Source organism: Emys orbicularis, chromosome 5, assembly GCF_028017835.1.
Source record: "Emys orbicularis isolate rEmyOrb1 chromosome 5, rEmyOrb1.hap1, whole genome shotgun sequence".
Taxonomy (NCBI): domain Eukaryota; kingdom Metazoa; phylum Chordata; order Testudines; family Emydidae; genus Emys; species Emys orbicularis.
This window is the reverse complement of record NC_088687.1, coordinates 13160260-13176574: the sequence shown is the minus strand read 5'-3', so window position 1 is coordinate 13176574 and position 16315 is coordinate 13160260. Positions and strand designations below refer to the sequence as shown.

Below are 16315 nucleotides of genomic sequence, written 5' to 3'. Positions count from 1 at the left end.
GGAGAGCTCTACCGCCCCAGGGGGAGCACGGGAGGTCTTGTGCACCAGAGAGGCACTCCCAGAGCTTCCCAGTTACACCGAGGGGAAAAATTCCCTACGCCTCCTTGAAGAGTGCAGAATAATTCCTTGCACAGCCAGTCATCTCTGCTGACTGGTATGAAAGGGAGGACAGAGCAAGGACGCCAACTATGCCCCCACCATCCTCTCGTTCAGCCAGTTGGTCCCAAGGGGGCAAATGAGAAGCATTCCTGATCACAGAGGTTATGCACTCCTTATGCCTTCCTCTCCCATTGTGAGCTTTACCCACGATCTAGGTTAAAAAAATATGCCTCTTACACTCTAAAGTCACACTGGTATGCATCTTACATTGTTTGCACGGTTCTCCCTCTGGGTTCTGGGGGAGGTGGCTGTGACAAGAAAGCCTAGGTTGCCTCCTCTTCAAGGGAAAAGCGAAGGAGTAAAGAATTTAGCAAAGACTTTCAAAAGCAGCTAGTGATTTTAGTTGCCCATTGGGACACCTTAGAGAGGCCTGATTTTCAGAACATGGGTGCTCAGCTTTTTCTGAAAGCGAGGTCCCTTCACGGTGTCTCAAGGTGGACCCCCAAAAATGGAGGCATCAAAATAACTGGTCACTGTTAAAGTCTTGGCCTTTGTTTATTCTCCTTTTCTCCCATTTTCACTAGAGAGAAGACTGGCTGGATAGAGGGAGCACAGTCCATTCTACCAGTTGCCACTTCTCTTTCCTGCTCTCTCTAGCACAGGGATGCAGGAGAGGCACACCTGAGAATTTAAACAGGTCTGTAACTCTAAAGCATTCAGCAAATGGTTGAAACAGCAGTATCTTGGGTATAATTCAAAGGAAAGGGATTTACACACAGAAAATAAGTGATCAAAATCCTGTAATGTACAGCATATGATGGCACCACTCCCCCAAAAAGCTATGAATAGCCAGGGACAGCGTAATCAGGAACCAGTACAGGGTATTGCTTGGATGCTTTACTTGTGCAAGAGTGCTCACAAACATTATCTATTAGCTTTAGACAACATTAGTTCTCCTGTAGAAAAACATTTTGAATCTACGGCTCCTACCTTTCTAAGACATCTGACAATTACAGCTGAAACCCGGTGTACCTGTAGTGACTGTCCAAAAGAATAGAGACACAGATATATTATGTATTTATGCCCACTAGGATGAGAACACTAGATAGTGATAATTGCTAATATCATATACTCACAATCTCCTTGTGTACTTTGATTTATATAGCAGGCTATGCATTAAGCACCTTACCATTTGCCTTGTATTTACTTCATTATCAGAATAAAAAATAAAATGTAAAATTCTATATAATATAAATAGAATGCTGTTTGCACTGCGTCAGGTCTGGCAATTTATTTTAAGACATTTATGCTTCAATCCTGAACCCCCTCCCCCGAAATAAATGGTCATTTTGCTGTTGACTTTATTAGGGTCAGTGTTTCACCTTTGGTCTCTTGATAGGTTCTAGGGATATACTATTCTAAATGGAAAACTTAAAGCTATTATCATGACAGCTGTTTTAGGTTTAATCACCAGCACCTTAGTTAATCACCCTGCATCTTAATGAAAGCATTCACCCATCAGTTGGATATTCTCTAACACCTGCGGGGGGGAGGGGGAGCTCCCACAGGACCTTCACAAAAATTTTAAGGGTTTTCATTCTATTGTTTTTTAAAGCAGATTTGATATTTCTTTTCCTAGATTTCCTTAATCAGAAGGTTTTTATTTTCATTACTTTTCCAAAATGGAAAAACTTTCACATTTTGGAATACAGATTTTGGGGGGGGGGGGGGAAGAAGGGGGCGGTCAGGTGGAGGTAAGAGGTCTGAGGAGGTTCTAAAATGACAAGTTTTGAGTTGAAAATATCCTTCCATGTGACCAAAGCTGGAAGTGCAAAATCCAAACCCAGAAAATACCCCATTGATTGACAGTCTTCTTTTTTTGCCAACAGTTTCCATAGAAAACTATCAAAAGTTTTTTTAAAAATCTTTAAAAAAAAGTCTTTAAAATTAGAAAAAAATTTGACCAGCCCTACCAGTATCTGTTTTTTTAAACTGTAGAATTGCATATTTTAATACTAAGCAAACATGCAAAATAAATGTATCTTTTATTTTGCACTTTTTATATGATTAGATAAGTTGTATCATCATCTTAAAAAAAAAAAAAAAGATTATGGTAATTCGTCTGACAAAACCAACCAGTGGGAATGCAAGTATGTTAAAGGTTAAATTCTGCCTTCTGATGGATAGATCTGAGAAGCTTTTAAGGAAGTCAGTGGGAAATGTGCGTGCATATCTTTGGGCAGAATTTGGCCATTACAGTTTAACTCCATGCTACAGTCTCTTAGGCCAATTTCAAAGTTGGGGGCCTAAAGTGAGACATCGCTAAAATAGAGAGCAGCCTGGTTTTACAACAAACATATTGAGCAACAGCAGTTCCAACTGCAGAAAAATCAGGCTACTTTTACTTCAGTGCCTAATTTTAAGCATTCAACTTTGAAAATGTGTCCATTGCCTCAAACGTAGCAAGTTAGTCACCAATAACGTACGTTCTAGTTCTCTGTGATGAGCCATAAGAAACAATGTCAATGCAACTCCCAAATGCTGCAAAGTACCCCTGTAAAATCAGATGTCCAGCAGGATTAACTGTGCTTTTCATATGGCTGGACTTGGCAGCTTTTGTGACAAGAGCATCTTCATCTTATGTATCAGACAGCGTGCTGTTCCTCACAGGGAACACACTGGTTTATCTTGCTTTATTATATAAGGGAGTGAATTTTTACACAAAATGTCCCCAGTTTTTATAATAATTTCACTAACAATAACGGTGACCTAAATAAATGTATAATTCTAATTTACAATGTTGCCTTGTTTAAGCTATATTTGTTTCAGAAATCTCAGGCTCTTGTCTGCTTTGGATAAACGTGTAGGTAAGTTCCTAATTAGTTAACAGACTGTACTCCTGAGTTCTTTGATCAGAGTGAATCTTTGATCAGAGAATCTATGGTTGAGGGAAAATTTCTATGCCTCTGTTTGTAATATATTGCTAAATTTCCACTTTACTTGTATCATAATATCCTTAATGCAAGTGATTCTTAAACTCTCAAATGTGTGCTAAAAGCTTTGTATTGTGAAATGAGTTATTTGAATACACTTTCTGCTAACAATGGTATATTCACAATACACTTAGGATAGAGTGTCTGGTAGGTTAACCCACTACATGGTTCATTTGATATACAGTTGACTCCTAGACAGGCTGGAACAAATTCAGACCCACTGTCAGGAGTGCACCTCTACTGGCTTCAACAGAGTTGCGGCAAGCTGAATTTAGCTTTAAGGAAGCCTGCTGGCGGGTATGAGCAGGATTAAAGAAAAAACCCAGCTCCAACAGATATCAGGAAAATGATAATAAAACTTTACGTTTTTCTGTTTGAAAACACAGCCAAGGTAAAACCTTACAATAGAAGTGAAGAATTAGAGAGGATAAGACTATAGTAGAATTATTCTTTATTTCATTAAGGGATCTTCTCATTGAAAAGGAACGGAAACCAAATCACGCACAGCATACACCAAAGGACCAAGAGAAAGAAATTAGCCAATCTCCAACAGACTTTTTCTCAAATTTACAAGAGGAATCCCAGTGAGAGGAAAGCTGCTTACATCACAATACTGTGAACAAGTGGGCCATGAGACGCATCTGGAAATGACAGGCCGCCTGAAGTTCAGAGATCTATTCTGGGGAAAGACCAGGAAAGTCAGGTCAATTAAAACAATCAACAAGTCTACAGCAGTCTCGCAATCTTGCAAATATGAGATACTGTTTCAAGATATTACTGCAAGGCTCAGTAAGTGGGTTGATATTTTCTTCTTATGCTTTGATTGTTCAAGAGAAGAAGGCCAAGTTTACACTGAAAATGAACAAATACCTTACAAAATTGTAGGGCAGGAAAGGAAGCAAACCGTACCAAGTATAAACTGCCTAATGGAGGTAATTAAGGGTAGTTATAAATACAATGTCAAGCTAAGAGGATGCTGTTAAAGGGACACTGTCAAGATTGACAGACCTGCAATTAGACTTACTGGCATGTAGGCAATCTGTACCTCAGACAGTCCTTTTGGTGCTATCTACCAATTCACAAAAAAGAAACTGACTGGCATGACAAATATACAGGCCAAAATAAACCCCACACTCCATGTTGGCTCATCTTGAAGACTAGTTGAGATTTTAGGCATGCACACTGTAGTTTGGAGGGGACGGTAGTGTTTTCACTATCAAGGGAACTTTATTTTAATAATTGGGATAGGGAATTATATTTCCTGGATACATTATATTTAAAGAAATGCTTATTATGGGCTGCTACGATAAAAGTGTCCTTTCACAAATAACATATCTCGGAAATATAAAACCCCTCCAATATACCACAATGTATGGCTGTATGCTCTCTTGAAAATCGTTGCTGGATCATATTATGGCAACACTGAAGAGCTTGCTACTAAAAATGGTTGCAAATTTTAATTAAAAATATTTTGGATCCCCCCAAATTAAAAATCTGAAATTCAGAAAATGTTAACCAGCTCTAGTTGAAACAGTGCAGTATGATACTAAGTGGCAAATAGAGTTGAAGCATTTTAGTGTTATTAAATAATGGATTTTAAATTATGGTACTAAAGGGGGAAATATTTTGCAGATGATATCATAAGAAACAAAAAAATAAGGTACAAAAATGTACTGTATAAATCCTAAAAACAAAAAACAAAAAAGTCAAAGCATGTATTAGAAAGTGACACAGAGGGGGCAGAGAACAACAAGATCTTCTAAACTGAAAGGTTCTGCACCATCCAAGAAGTGATAAAGACAATGTACACGGTACACCAAGAAGGAATCTCTGCCCGAGTGATCAGTATGTATAGATTCTGAGTACTACCATGAAAGAGGTTTTATTTGTTTTGGTTTTTTTGGTTAGGAAAGGACCAAAACATGGGACCCGGAACCTCCATGGCACACGGACGTTGAGAACTCCATGATCCAGCAAGGCTCCATGGTCTTCTCATTCCCAGAGAGAGAACACCTCACTGCACGATCACCAAGGTTAGATTCGGTGGCAACCTCTTCCATGCTGCCTTAGTCTCCAGAGCGTAAGCTTTCATTTTAAACAGAAAGTCAGTCTCGAGCTGTTATGGTGGGTGAGAGAGGTTCAAAAACAATGAGCTGAATGTAACTGGTACAGTGATGTCTGCCTGTGTTTGCAGAACCTGAAACAATCCTTGAGAGGTGTGACCTGCTCCCTGCATCTCCATGGGCACTAACTCAAGATACCCAATGACAACCACTGTGGCTTTTAGAGTATTATCTGTTTCTCTGATCATAAAGACGTGTAAGAAAAGGAATGGGAACAATCATACTGTGAACAGCTACACAAGCTATTGTAAGGGATGGCTCATTCTGGCAGCACCAGTCAGTAGGCTTGGGAGAGTACTGCCACTTTCCCCCAGTTCCCAGTCAAGAAGGACTCAAACCGAAGGAACCTAACAGAGCCCCCTCGCCCCAAAGGGGAACCAAGCTCAAGAAGCTCATTGGAACATGCCAGCCTCACTGAGGGGAAGAGGAGCACGAGGAGCTCAGTACAGCCCACATGTGCATTCAGACCCTGCTGAGGAGAAGCGAAGTTCAATCAACGCAGATCGCACACGTGGTCACGTTTTGAACATCTGTGCAATCTACTGTGAGTAGCATCTCATGTGGGCAGAGCTTATTTTGTGGGCGGAGCTTGGAGGAGCACTTTCCCTCCCCGTCACATCTGACCCCTAGATACTGCTTACACAATTGCCCAACTTTTCCCCTCCTATGGGAGCAAGTTTTCATTCTTTCCCAGCTGGGGACTGTGGGCTTCTGAGAAGTTCTGAACATACAAAGTAAGAACTTCAGGTCTGGGGGGAAAGGAAGGGATAGTGGTTTTCCCTGTCTGACTGACAGCCAGCTAGAGGAATCTTAAGTTAGGCAACCCCATCACCACCATCTGGCAGTCGGAAAGGAGAGACTGCAGTACACTACCCCCAGGTGTCCCTCACTGCCTCCAAATGAAGCAACCAATTTTCCAGTTTATTTAAAACAGAGGGACCCCAGTCTCTATCCCCATTTCCCCTCCTCTGGCAGCAGCTGCATGGAGTGGAGTTTACTGCACTCCTAAGCTTGCAACAACCTGAGCTAGCACAGGACTTGTATGGATCATGCCTAGCATCCTAGGAGGGCTGCTTGGGGAATGCAATGCTGAGCCTGTTTCCATAAGCTCACCAGATCCAGCTGCTCCACATCTTGCTCCTTTATCATCAAGTATGCATTGGCTCTGACCCTCCTCAGATTCTGTCAGACTGGTTTGCAAATAGTTTACAATACAATGAGGTGCTGCTGAGCTCTCTGTAAATCAGCCTGTGATGCTTGCTAAGAGATAAGGTGCTGTTCAACTTGGTAGAAACCAGCTGGGATTAGGTATAAAGCTGCTATCTTTTGGAGAGAAGCTGCCAGCCCACAATGAACAATTGAACTCTGTGACGACTTGCTGTGCAGCAGTGTTTGTTGTCTGCCTGCCAAAGATTTTACCTACCTTGGTTTTTCCATTTCCATAAACAGTACCTCTCATGGCTTGGTTAATTACAAGCACAGATTTATGCCTTGTTATTGGGGTATGGGTGCATAGACAATTGGGGGAGGATGGAAAACTGAAAGATGGTGGGGAGAAAAAAGTTAGAGCATTGAAAGGGAACAAGTTTTCCCTACCCTTTAATAAGAAAACTGTGGTATCAAAATGAAAATAACAATCTCTTAAAGTTTTCAAGAGGGTCAACTTGAGATCACCACTATCCTCCCATTCTGTCCATGAACATGTATTCCACAGCTAGACATTTCAACAACCGGTGGTTTAGAGCAGTGGGTCTCATCCTTTCCATACTGTACCACCACACAACTTACAACCGGAAAATGTCTGGGCCCCCCACCTTCCTCTAAACATTAAGAAAAAGGGGAGTCCCAACCCCTTGAAACCTGTTCTCTACCCCCCACCCAGGTTGAGAAGCCCTGGATTAGACAGCTCACTAATATCAAAAAGCTGTTTCTCTGATACATTTGAAAAACAAAAGCCTTTTTTAAAATCTCCAGCCTGTGCTCCACCTCAATGGTTCCAGCCTTATTTGAAAAAAAGTTGCTATTTGCTCCTCTATGTCTTGGGCCCTCAAGCATTTGTAAAAAGTTAAAGAGAAAAAAAGTCTAACGGACAAGACTGCACAATAATTATTTTCAGATGGACCAACCACATTGGCTTGAAAATTGAGGGCAACTCTTGGTTATGTAAAAACATATCCTATCAAACCAATTAGTTTGAAATTGCATTAATCACAGTCAGTAGAGGGTTTAAAAATCACAGCCATTTGTACAACATAGCCATTACTGGGAAAAGAAACAAAACCCCAAAAGTTTAAACAAAAGTTTTGTAAGCTGTGTGGGATATTAAATTTATGTGAGTGAGCATTTCTAGTTACATGAAATATCCCACAATATCTTCTCACATTATGTAGAGCGCATTGCTGCTTCCGCTGAAGTCAATAGGAATTTTGCCATTGACTTTAATGACAGCAGGATCAGGCTTCTAAAGAGCAAAGTATTTTGCAACATTTCTTTAAAAAAAAATGCATGGCCAAGTTCTGCTGTCAAATATGCATGAACACCTGTTGCTGTCATCAGGGCACACTGTGTATATGTAACCGAGGAAAGATTTCAGTGACACATTATTTTATTTTTCATCTATCTTAGTCAAAATTGCTTTTTTCAAAGGTTAATGGAAGAAGCTATAGCTATCTGGAATAGATTTCTAAGCAACCATGGACATCTGCTGTACCTTCCGTATGGAAGTCTAGGAGCATGTCGCCAGGATCTTGTGTTACAGCTGATCTCTTGTAGACCACGTGAATTCTTCCTCTCTCTTCTTCCATTTGTTTGCCTCTTTCCAAAGGTTCAATGAAATATTCATCCTTATCAGTTCTTATCATTCCGGCCTGGTGAGGAGGGAGGAGAGGAAGAGCACAAAGTATGTCAAAAATCCATTTTCCTGACTCGATACATTGATAAGCGTCTACTGACATTTTAAAGATGTGTGAAGAGTACAACTGCCAGCAACTGAACGTAACACAGAGAGATTACTGCACCGTAAAATAAAATCATTGTTGGGTTTGTTTTTATTTGGGCTTTACACTGGATCCAGAATATTTCTAGCTACTGAGTATTTTGACCTGTGCATAGACAAGCTCTCTCTCTCTCACACACACACACACACACACACACACACATACCACAACAAAATACATGCCTAAGGCACAAGTTTTACAGGAATTCTGGCATTTGTATGTAATGAGTAAGACTGATATTTTAATTAGCTATTAATACAGATATTTATGACTTGATGAATGCAGTGCCAAGTGTCTTCAATTCGTCTGTGCTCAGCATCCCACAGGAAGTGCTCAACACCTTACAGGATTGGGCCTTAATTTTACTGGACTACAGTCACCTGGACACTCCCCCTAAACAACTGCATGCCATTCAACCTCCTAATTATTGATTCCTGTGGATGAACAGGTCATTCAAACCCCTCCTCTCTGTACCTTTCTCTTGGGAGGGCTGTGAACTGGACTTACAGATGTAAGGCTTAACTCTGCTTTCACTGACACTAGTATTAACTGGGACTAAACTCACTGGAATCATTTACATCAGCATAAAACAGGCGGGTAGGAGTGAAAGGAGAATCAGGTTCATGATCACGTGGTAAAAAGTCATCTTCTGATTACTTGAATGTAAATCACAGCAACCAATGGCGAGAGAAGTAAGCAGTGTAATCAAGGGGAAGACAGTCTTTAAAAAATCCTCTTGGGGGAAAGAAAAAAAAAAGCCTTGAGCTTTCAAACTTCCTTTAGCTCAGAGAGCAGCAGCCTATATTCTGTTTGGCAGAGTGACTGGGCACAGTGAACATGTGGAAAAAACGCATATGCAGACTATTTGTTTTTTCACTGGTATCGCCAATGGGATATTATATTTTGAGCAATCTGCCACCTACTTTCAAAGGCATAATATAAACCATCAATGCCTATATAAAAACGTATGTACCAGGCAAGGTGGTGACTATAAACAATCATTATGCAACCAATCTTTCTTCAGTGTTGTTCAATATTCTCTCCCCTATGGTACGATTTAGTCACTTTGCATCCAAGTATCTGAGTTACACAGAGGCATCCCAATGTAGGAATACTGGGCAGACCGTGCACCCCTCCCCTCCCCCCGCCAAGTGCAGAGGGGTTCTCTGCACCTGGATCACAGTGCTTCCTTGGGGAGTGAGGGGTAGAGGACAAACCAGCCACCTCAGCAGCAACATCTCCCCTCCCAGCTGAACTCAGCACAGCCCTCTCCCCATGTGGGTTGGGGGGGTGGGGGATGGGCTCCAGATGAGGCAGGGTTCAGGTGGTAGGATGAGAGGGTTAGGGAAAGAATACAGGGAATACAGCCCCAAGTACAACCTTTTCTGCACAGCATCCCTGGGAGCTGCTGGGGCTGGTATGTGTCTGACAGGCAAACCCCTAGCTGCATTTCTGAGAGCTCCCCTCTACAAGTAAAGCCTAATACTAGGCTTGCACAGAAATGTACAGATAAGTACAGAAGCAAACAAGCAGCTGAGCAAAATCTCTTACATTAATTCCCAATCAGTCAACATGGTGCAGCCTTCTGCATCAACTCCAGATACCAGATTCAGATGAAAAGTAACCCAGTATATAATGTGCAACATTGCTGTGATCCAACCATAAAGTCACAAAGTTATGCATCGCAGGTGTCACATCAGCGTGCGAGAGCAAAGGCACGGTGGCATTCTTAAAATGGCAGAAATATGCTTTGACTGAGGCTAACACCCGAGTATGGCTCCCCCCTAGAAAACAAAATATAGTGTGACGAAGCCTTTCGCCAATAAGACGACACTTCAAACTCTCACGCTGACTAACATGCATTTATTTCAATGCATTATCTTTAGAGAGTGGCATATTTATTCTTCTTCTCCTCTCTTTTCAGAAACCAAAGAAATTCAGTGCAAAAGAGCTTTTCAATGTAACATTCTGGCAGAGGATTTAAATGCATGTAAGCCATGAATGTCAAAGTTATGGCCCTGCCTGTAACCACACTGAACATATACTGTATGGAATAAGATGAGATTTAGGGCCAGACTTTCAAAAGTGCTCAACACCCACAACTGGGTCCAGATACTCACAAGATCCTGGCGCATTGAATGGGAGCTGAACTCATCATCCGGGCTGAGAGCCTAACCCTCTGGTCCAAGCTGGGCAAAAGGGCCAGAGCAGCATCAAGAGGCTACAAAAGCCCTAGTTCTCACCAGGGATCTGCTTACAAGGCCTGGTGTGAGAAGTGTGTCGGGACTGGTAGGTGCATTGAAGATTCCGGATCCCTTTAAGTTAGACAGGCCCCAGGGAGGTACATCAGGTGCCTCTTCAGCCGCCGGAGCAGCACAAGATCGGGAAGGCTCAAAGGCAGCCCCTCCCCATCAGTAATTTTGCAGACATGCACGGGGACAGAGTTCCAACGTAAACCAAAGCTTTGCATTTCAATTCTGAATCATAACTGCACTATGGGTTTTTGTACGAAATAGAAAAATTATTTCAGCTCAGTCTCAATAGCTCAGATGTAAATGAACTGTGAAGGTTTAAAATGCAAAAGTTACAAATTTGAGAAGTCATCAAAAAAATTCCCTCAAAGTGTCATGAACATGGTCACCTACCACTGCTTTTTCCCTTAGAATTTGAAGAATGGGAGGTGTACTGAAAAGTAGCATTCTTATATCCATAAGAATGTATAGCATGCTGGATCTCCTACTTGGTTTTCACTGCTGTACCTTGAAATCAGTGGATTTGCCTTTAAACAGCAGTACATACTGTCTAGGGTCACCAACCCTCCAGGATTGTCCTGGAGTCTCCAGGAATTAAAGATTAATCTTTAATTAAAGATTATGTCATGTGATGAAACCTCCAGGAATACGTCCAATCAAAATTGGCAACCCTTGTGTCCAGTAGTATCAGGATTGGACCCTACGTTATAAATTACTGGAGAGAAATGTCTAAAGGAAATGAAAGGTGATTGCAATTGCAATCATCAATAAAACGTATCTGAAATATCTATGATTTCCAATAGCATTCATACTGAGCAACAAAGTCATTGTGACTTTATTATTCTTATAGATAGCTTTAGTTTCCAAAATGCTTTACTGCATGAAGAATATTTACTTCAGTGCATAAGGGTCAGGAGCCAAACCACATATTTTGCCTACATCATTCTTTCGGGGGGGGGGGGGGGGGGGTTGAAACAGTTTGACTGAATTCACTTAAATAATAAAATAATCTGTTACCATCATTTATTCATTTTTATGGTTAACACATTACTTAAATATTATGGAATTTAAATAACTGTAAATACTACTGTTTCATTTTTCCTTTATTTTTATTATATGAGTGGCAGTAATCATTGTGATTTTTAGGTTGGAATAAGTCAAGTAACATCACACAGTTTTTTCCCTTTCTTGTGGATAACCAGCATTATTAGACTGGGAATGAACAAGTCCCTTTGCATGTTAATGGTTTATTTTCTTGCCATTTTTCTGGCCAAAAGTGAGTTTGTGCCTACAGTTGCTATGTTACTGGTGTAAGACCTTATTTTGGCACACACATTTTGTTTAAATAACCCAATTTCTACAAAGCTGTTTGCCTACAGTTTGAAAGTAGCTGTGTCCAAAGGCAGTGTGAAGTCCAGAAGGTAACTCTGGCTTCCCTTCCCTGCTTTAATATGTGTTTTTTCTTTTCTGTGTTCAGTCTACAAAAAAGAAAGGAGCTCATAATTATGTTATTCATAATGTGTGCGCCTTTTTGTACAAGGAATAGCAGAATAAGTTGCAAGAATTAAGTGAAATTTCAATGGTTTTTTATATGTACAGAATATAAACCATGTTTTTAAGACAGACCTGCCACAAAAAACCCCAACTCATTTACTGTACCTAATAACAGTCCCCTTAACTTAATCTTCTGCCTCCCCAGTGTCGGGGAGGTGGCTGAGGGAAGGTTGGCTGGGGTGTCCCCACCTGGACTGGGCCGTGAAGGTGAAACTGTGTTCTGCCCACAGAGAAGGCTGATTTCTGCAATAAGAGACTGTATTGGGGAGGAAGGAGACGACAGACATTTTTCTAACAGTTCTTTTTTTGCTTCCACACGAGTAACACTGCTATTTAAAAGGGGGGGGGGGAATGTTCATTTAAAAACAATTAATTACTCTAAAGCCAATAGTACCCAAAGCAAGTGTCCGATTTCACATAAGCATGCAAAATTAATCTGAGTTGATATTATGAAATGCAAATTTAAATAGTATAAAACACAGAGAAGAAAATGGCATAGGCTCAGGATGACTTGCCATGCAAAAATACCTGGCAAAGCAGAACAGCTCAATTTAGAAAGCATATTCTACTCTGACTGCATTATCATCAGGCACAAAGTGTAGCACACACCAGATTTTCCATAAAAGATGTATAATAGTGTTCTTGCCTAGACATACATCTGGATTGCACACAAATAGTTAATGCAGTGTCCTTGATTTAGAGTTAGTAATGCAATCTTAATCAATGAGAACATGTTACCTTTTTATTATTAACATTTCCTGGCATTTAATGGCATCCTATGGATGTGTTCCTGATCTAACAGTTAATATTGAATTACAAAGTCACTGAACAACTGGAATGGGTGGCAATAAACACAGAACCTGGTAAGTCTTGTATGCATTCCTACCTTAACAGGTTCAGTATCCTGTTTTTATAACTTGATACTGTGTCAGTCCATGATTGTGTCACAGTATTGGCAATGGAATACAGAGCCTTTCAGCTCTGAATCACAGTTTCATATCCATTCTGGGTCAGTAGTGACTGAAAGCCATTACTATCTAATTACCTACGAGAAATGAGGTCACAGGCTCAATCCTGTTCCACATCAAAAAACATCTTTGCAACCAGCACCCTTGCTGGCGACCTTGGCGGAGAGGCTAAGAACTGAATAGCCAGCCACTCATTCCAGATCATTCCAGAGAAGGCTTGAGGTACCTTGATGGAGCCCATTGAAGAAGCTTATATACTGCTGCTGCTGCTCTTTTTCTGTGGATGAACAAAGGACTTCATTCTCCAGCATTTTCAAGTGTTTTAAATTCATTTTTCACATTTTTTAAAAGTGGAGGCAGACGCCTCCCATGCCAAAGCACTTCAGCCACCTCTACACTAGAGAATTCTGGGACGGCAAGCCTCTGCCCGGCTTGTTTTAACACACCTTGTGCCCACACACAACAGGGCTTGTATCTGTGCACAAGTGTTCTCCATCGTGCTATGGCCCACAGAGCCATTATAATGGTACTTTGGATCACTCGCAGCTTTGGGGGCAGAAGCAGACTGGTCATCAATGGCAGCACGGGAAACGTCCCACCTCTGAAGTTCCCAACAGCTCTAATAGGGCTCCACAATAGAAGTCAGGCTCAATCAGACCTCTCTGTGGCAGAGCCTTTTCTGAGAGAAATTCTACTATTTTACTTCCAACTTCTAACAATTAATCTGAACAATCTGCCTGCCTCATTCCCAGTCATGTTACTGCATTTGCCTTTTAGGGGATTTTACTCCAAGGCACTGCAGAAGCTGCAGCTGGTGCCGAAAAAGCCAAAGGCCTAAGGAAATGTCTGTCGTCTCCTTCCTCCCCAATACAGTCTCTTATTGCAGAAATCAGCCTTCTCTGTGGGCAGAACACAGTTTCACCTGCACGGCCCAGTCCAGGTGGGGTCACCCCAGCCAACCTTCCCTCAGGAAAGGGAAGCCAGGCAGGACTGGAGAGTCCAGCTCTGGGGTGGCAGAACCCAGGAATGATTGTTTTTGTAATGGGAATTTAAAAATGTTAATTCATTTACCAAATTCTCTAAGGGAGATTGTACCAGTCTCTGTGTCTCTACAAATTTCAGGCTATATTACAAGAAATAGGGATTGAGAGACATGGTACCAAAGAGTACATATCCTAACGTCATCTTGCTGCCTAGCCCCTGTGGGGGAACTTGGGAGGAGGTCATGGGATTGCTTCAAGCAAAAATGAGGTGCAGGTGCTAGGTTGGAGACTCGCAGATTATATGGAAACCAGGATAAAAAGATGTGGTTCAGTATGGTCTCCCAAGTTACCCCTCACAAAATCAGGACAGTCGAGGACCAATGGGTTATCTGGTCACCATATACAAAAACCAAATGCAGACCTGGGAAAATGCATTAGGCTCTATTCTGTGGTAACGTAAAAAGCTAGCTATAGGAGGGGGGTCAAGCATACAAAGACCATTTGCACTACTAACACATCTAGTGGAAATTCTAGTGGGGGTGCAAAAGGCATTGAAGTTCAGCTATATCCTGAAAGCGTGCGAGGAGCAGTGCGAAGTGAAAGGGCACATGGCAAAGCCAAAAGGAGGCAAGTTTTAGGCAACATGGGTGTACACTTACACATTAGCCATCCATCCCAGGAAAAAATTCAGAGGAGTACTGTACGGTAGCGCCCTAAGCACTGATCACAGCAAGCTCTGATGTAGTCTATGCTATCAAGCACCTATCTTCTGCATTTCCCTATTGATTTACCTTTCTAGTCTGATCTTTCTGCCTCTATTGTAGCTCGAAACTGATTTTTTGCTTGTGCCTTTTGGGCTACTTGTGTGCTTTGCAGCTGGCCCTGCACTGCCCTGAGTCTCGCCTTGTTGGTGCAAATGAGAAGGTATTGCATACAGAAAAGTGGGGCTGATCCATTTGTCTACCTGTTACTCACATGTCATTCTCCACCTATCCCTTTAGGATATATCCCCCAAAGATTATCAGTATCCTACAACCTGTATGTGCAAGTAAACTGCATTACAGTACAGCCAAAGAATCAAAAATCCAAAGATCCACTTTTGTCTATTAAGGAAAATTAAATTATTAAAATATTGGCTAAGTTCCATGAGGAATTTCAACCTTTGAAACGGCAATGCAAAAGAGGAGGGCTAGGAGTCCTGTTATTCTGATGTACTGCACAGTTTACCATCTGCACTAATTCCTGATCTTCTCCCCCCTTCATACGCCCTTTTCTAACTAAGGCAGGGGTTCTCAAACTGGGGGTCAGGACCCCTCAGGGGGTCATGAGGTTATTACATGGGGGGTCATGAGTTGTCAGCCTCTACCCCAAACTCCGCTTTGCCTCCAGCATTTATAACGGTGTTAAATACTGTATATAAAAAGTGTTTTTAATGTATAAGGGGGGTCACACTCAGAGGCTTATTGTGTGAAAGGGGTCACCAGTACAAAAGTCTGAGAACCCCTGAACTAAGGCATGCCATGAGCAGTCAGCCTCACAGTCAGAATGGATTCCCAACCATGCAAGCAGTAAAATTACAGAACTCCACAAAAAACAGACTCCCCTCCATGCCAGAACTGCTTGAAGTAGTACGTGGTCCCCATTTTTCCCTCTCCCTGATATGCTGGCTGAAGAAAACAGGAGCTGATGGGATGTTAAGCAGCAACTGTCACTTGGATGGACTAGACAATTACGTGTGAACCTGATTATTTCCTTCAAGTCTCATATTGACCTATGCTTATTCATACAGATCCGGGGCCTGATTCTCCTCTGACTTTGACCAGCTTTATACTAGTGGAAACTCCACTGGACTTCAGTAGAGTTAACCCTGATCTATGCTGGTGTAAGTAAGAATAGAATCAAGCCCTTAATCTTGAATGAATGTAACTAACCATTGTAGAGGAGACTAAGGCCTGGTCTACACTAGGAGCTTATATCGAATTTAGCGCCGTTACATCGAATTAACCCTGCACCCGTCCACACCAGGAAGCTACTTAGTTCGAAATAGAGCTCTTTTAAATTCGACTTCTGTAATCCTCGAAAACGAGAGGAGTAGCGCTAAATTCGAAATGGCAATATCGAATTAGGCTAGGTGTGGATGGAAATCGACGCTAATAGCTCTGGGAGCTATCCCACAGTGCACCACTCTGTTGACGCTCTGGACAGCACTTCGAGCTCGGATGCTCTGACCAGCCACACAGGAAAAGCCCCGGGAAAATTTGAATTCCTTTTCCTGTCTGGCCAGTTTGAATCTCATTTTCTGTTTGGACAGCGTGGAGAGCTCAGCAGCACTGGCAACGATGCAGAG

The 16315-nt window shown here is 41.8% G+C and overlaps 1 protein-coding gene across 1 annotated transcript in view; it reads right to left on the bottom strand.

Annotated features, from left to right (window-relative positions):
- The window catches only part of ADAMTS3 (ADAM metallopeptidase with thrombospondin type 1 motif 3), a 187677-nt gene that overhangs the window by 119215 nt on the left and 52147 nt on the right, over window positions 1-16315 (bottom strand). Inside the window, 1 exon segment of the mRNA XM_065405119.1 lies at window positions 7926-8082. Coding sequence (XP_065261191.1) covers window positions 7926-8082 — 157 coding nt within the window.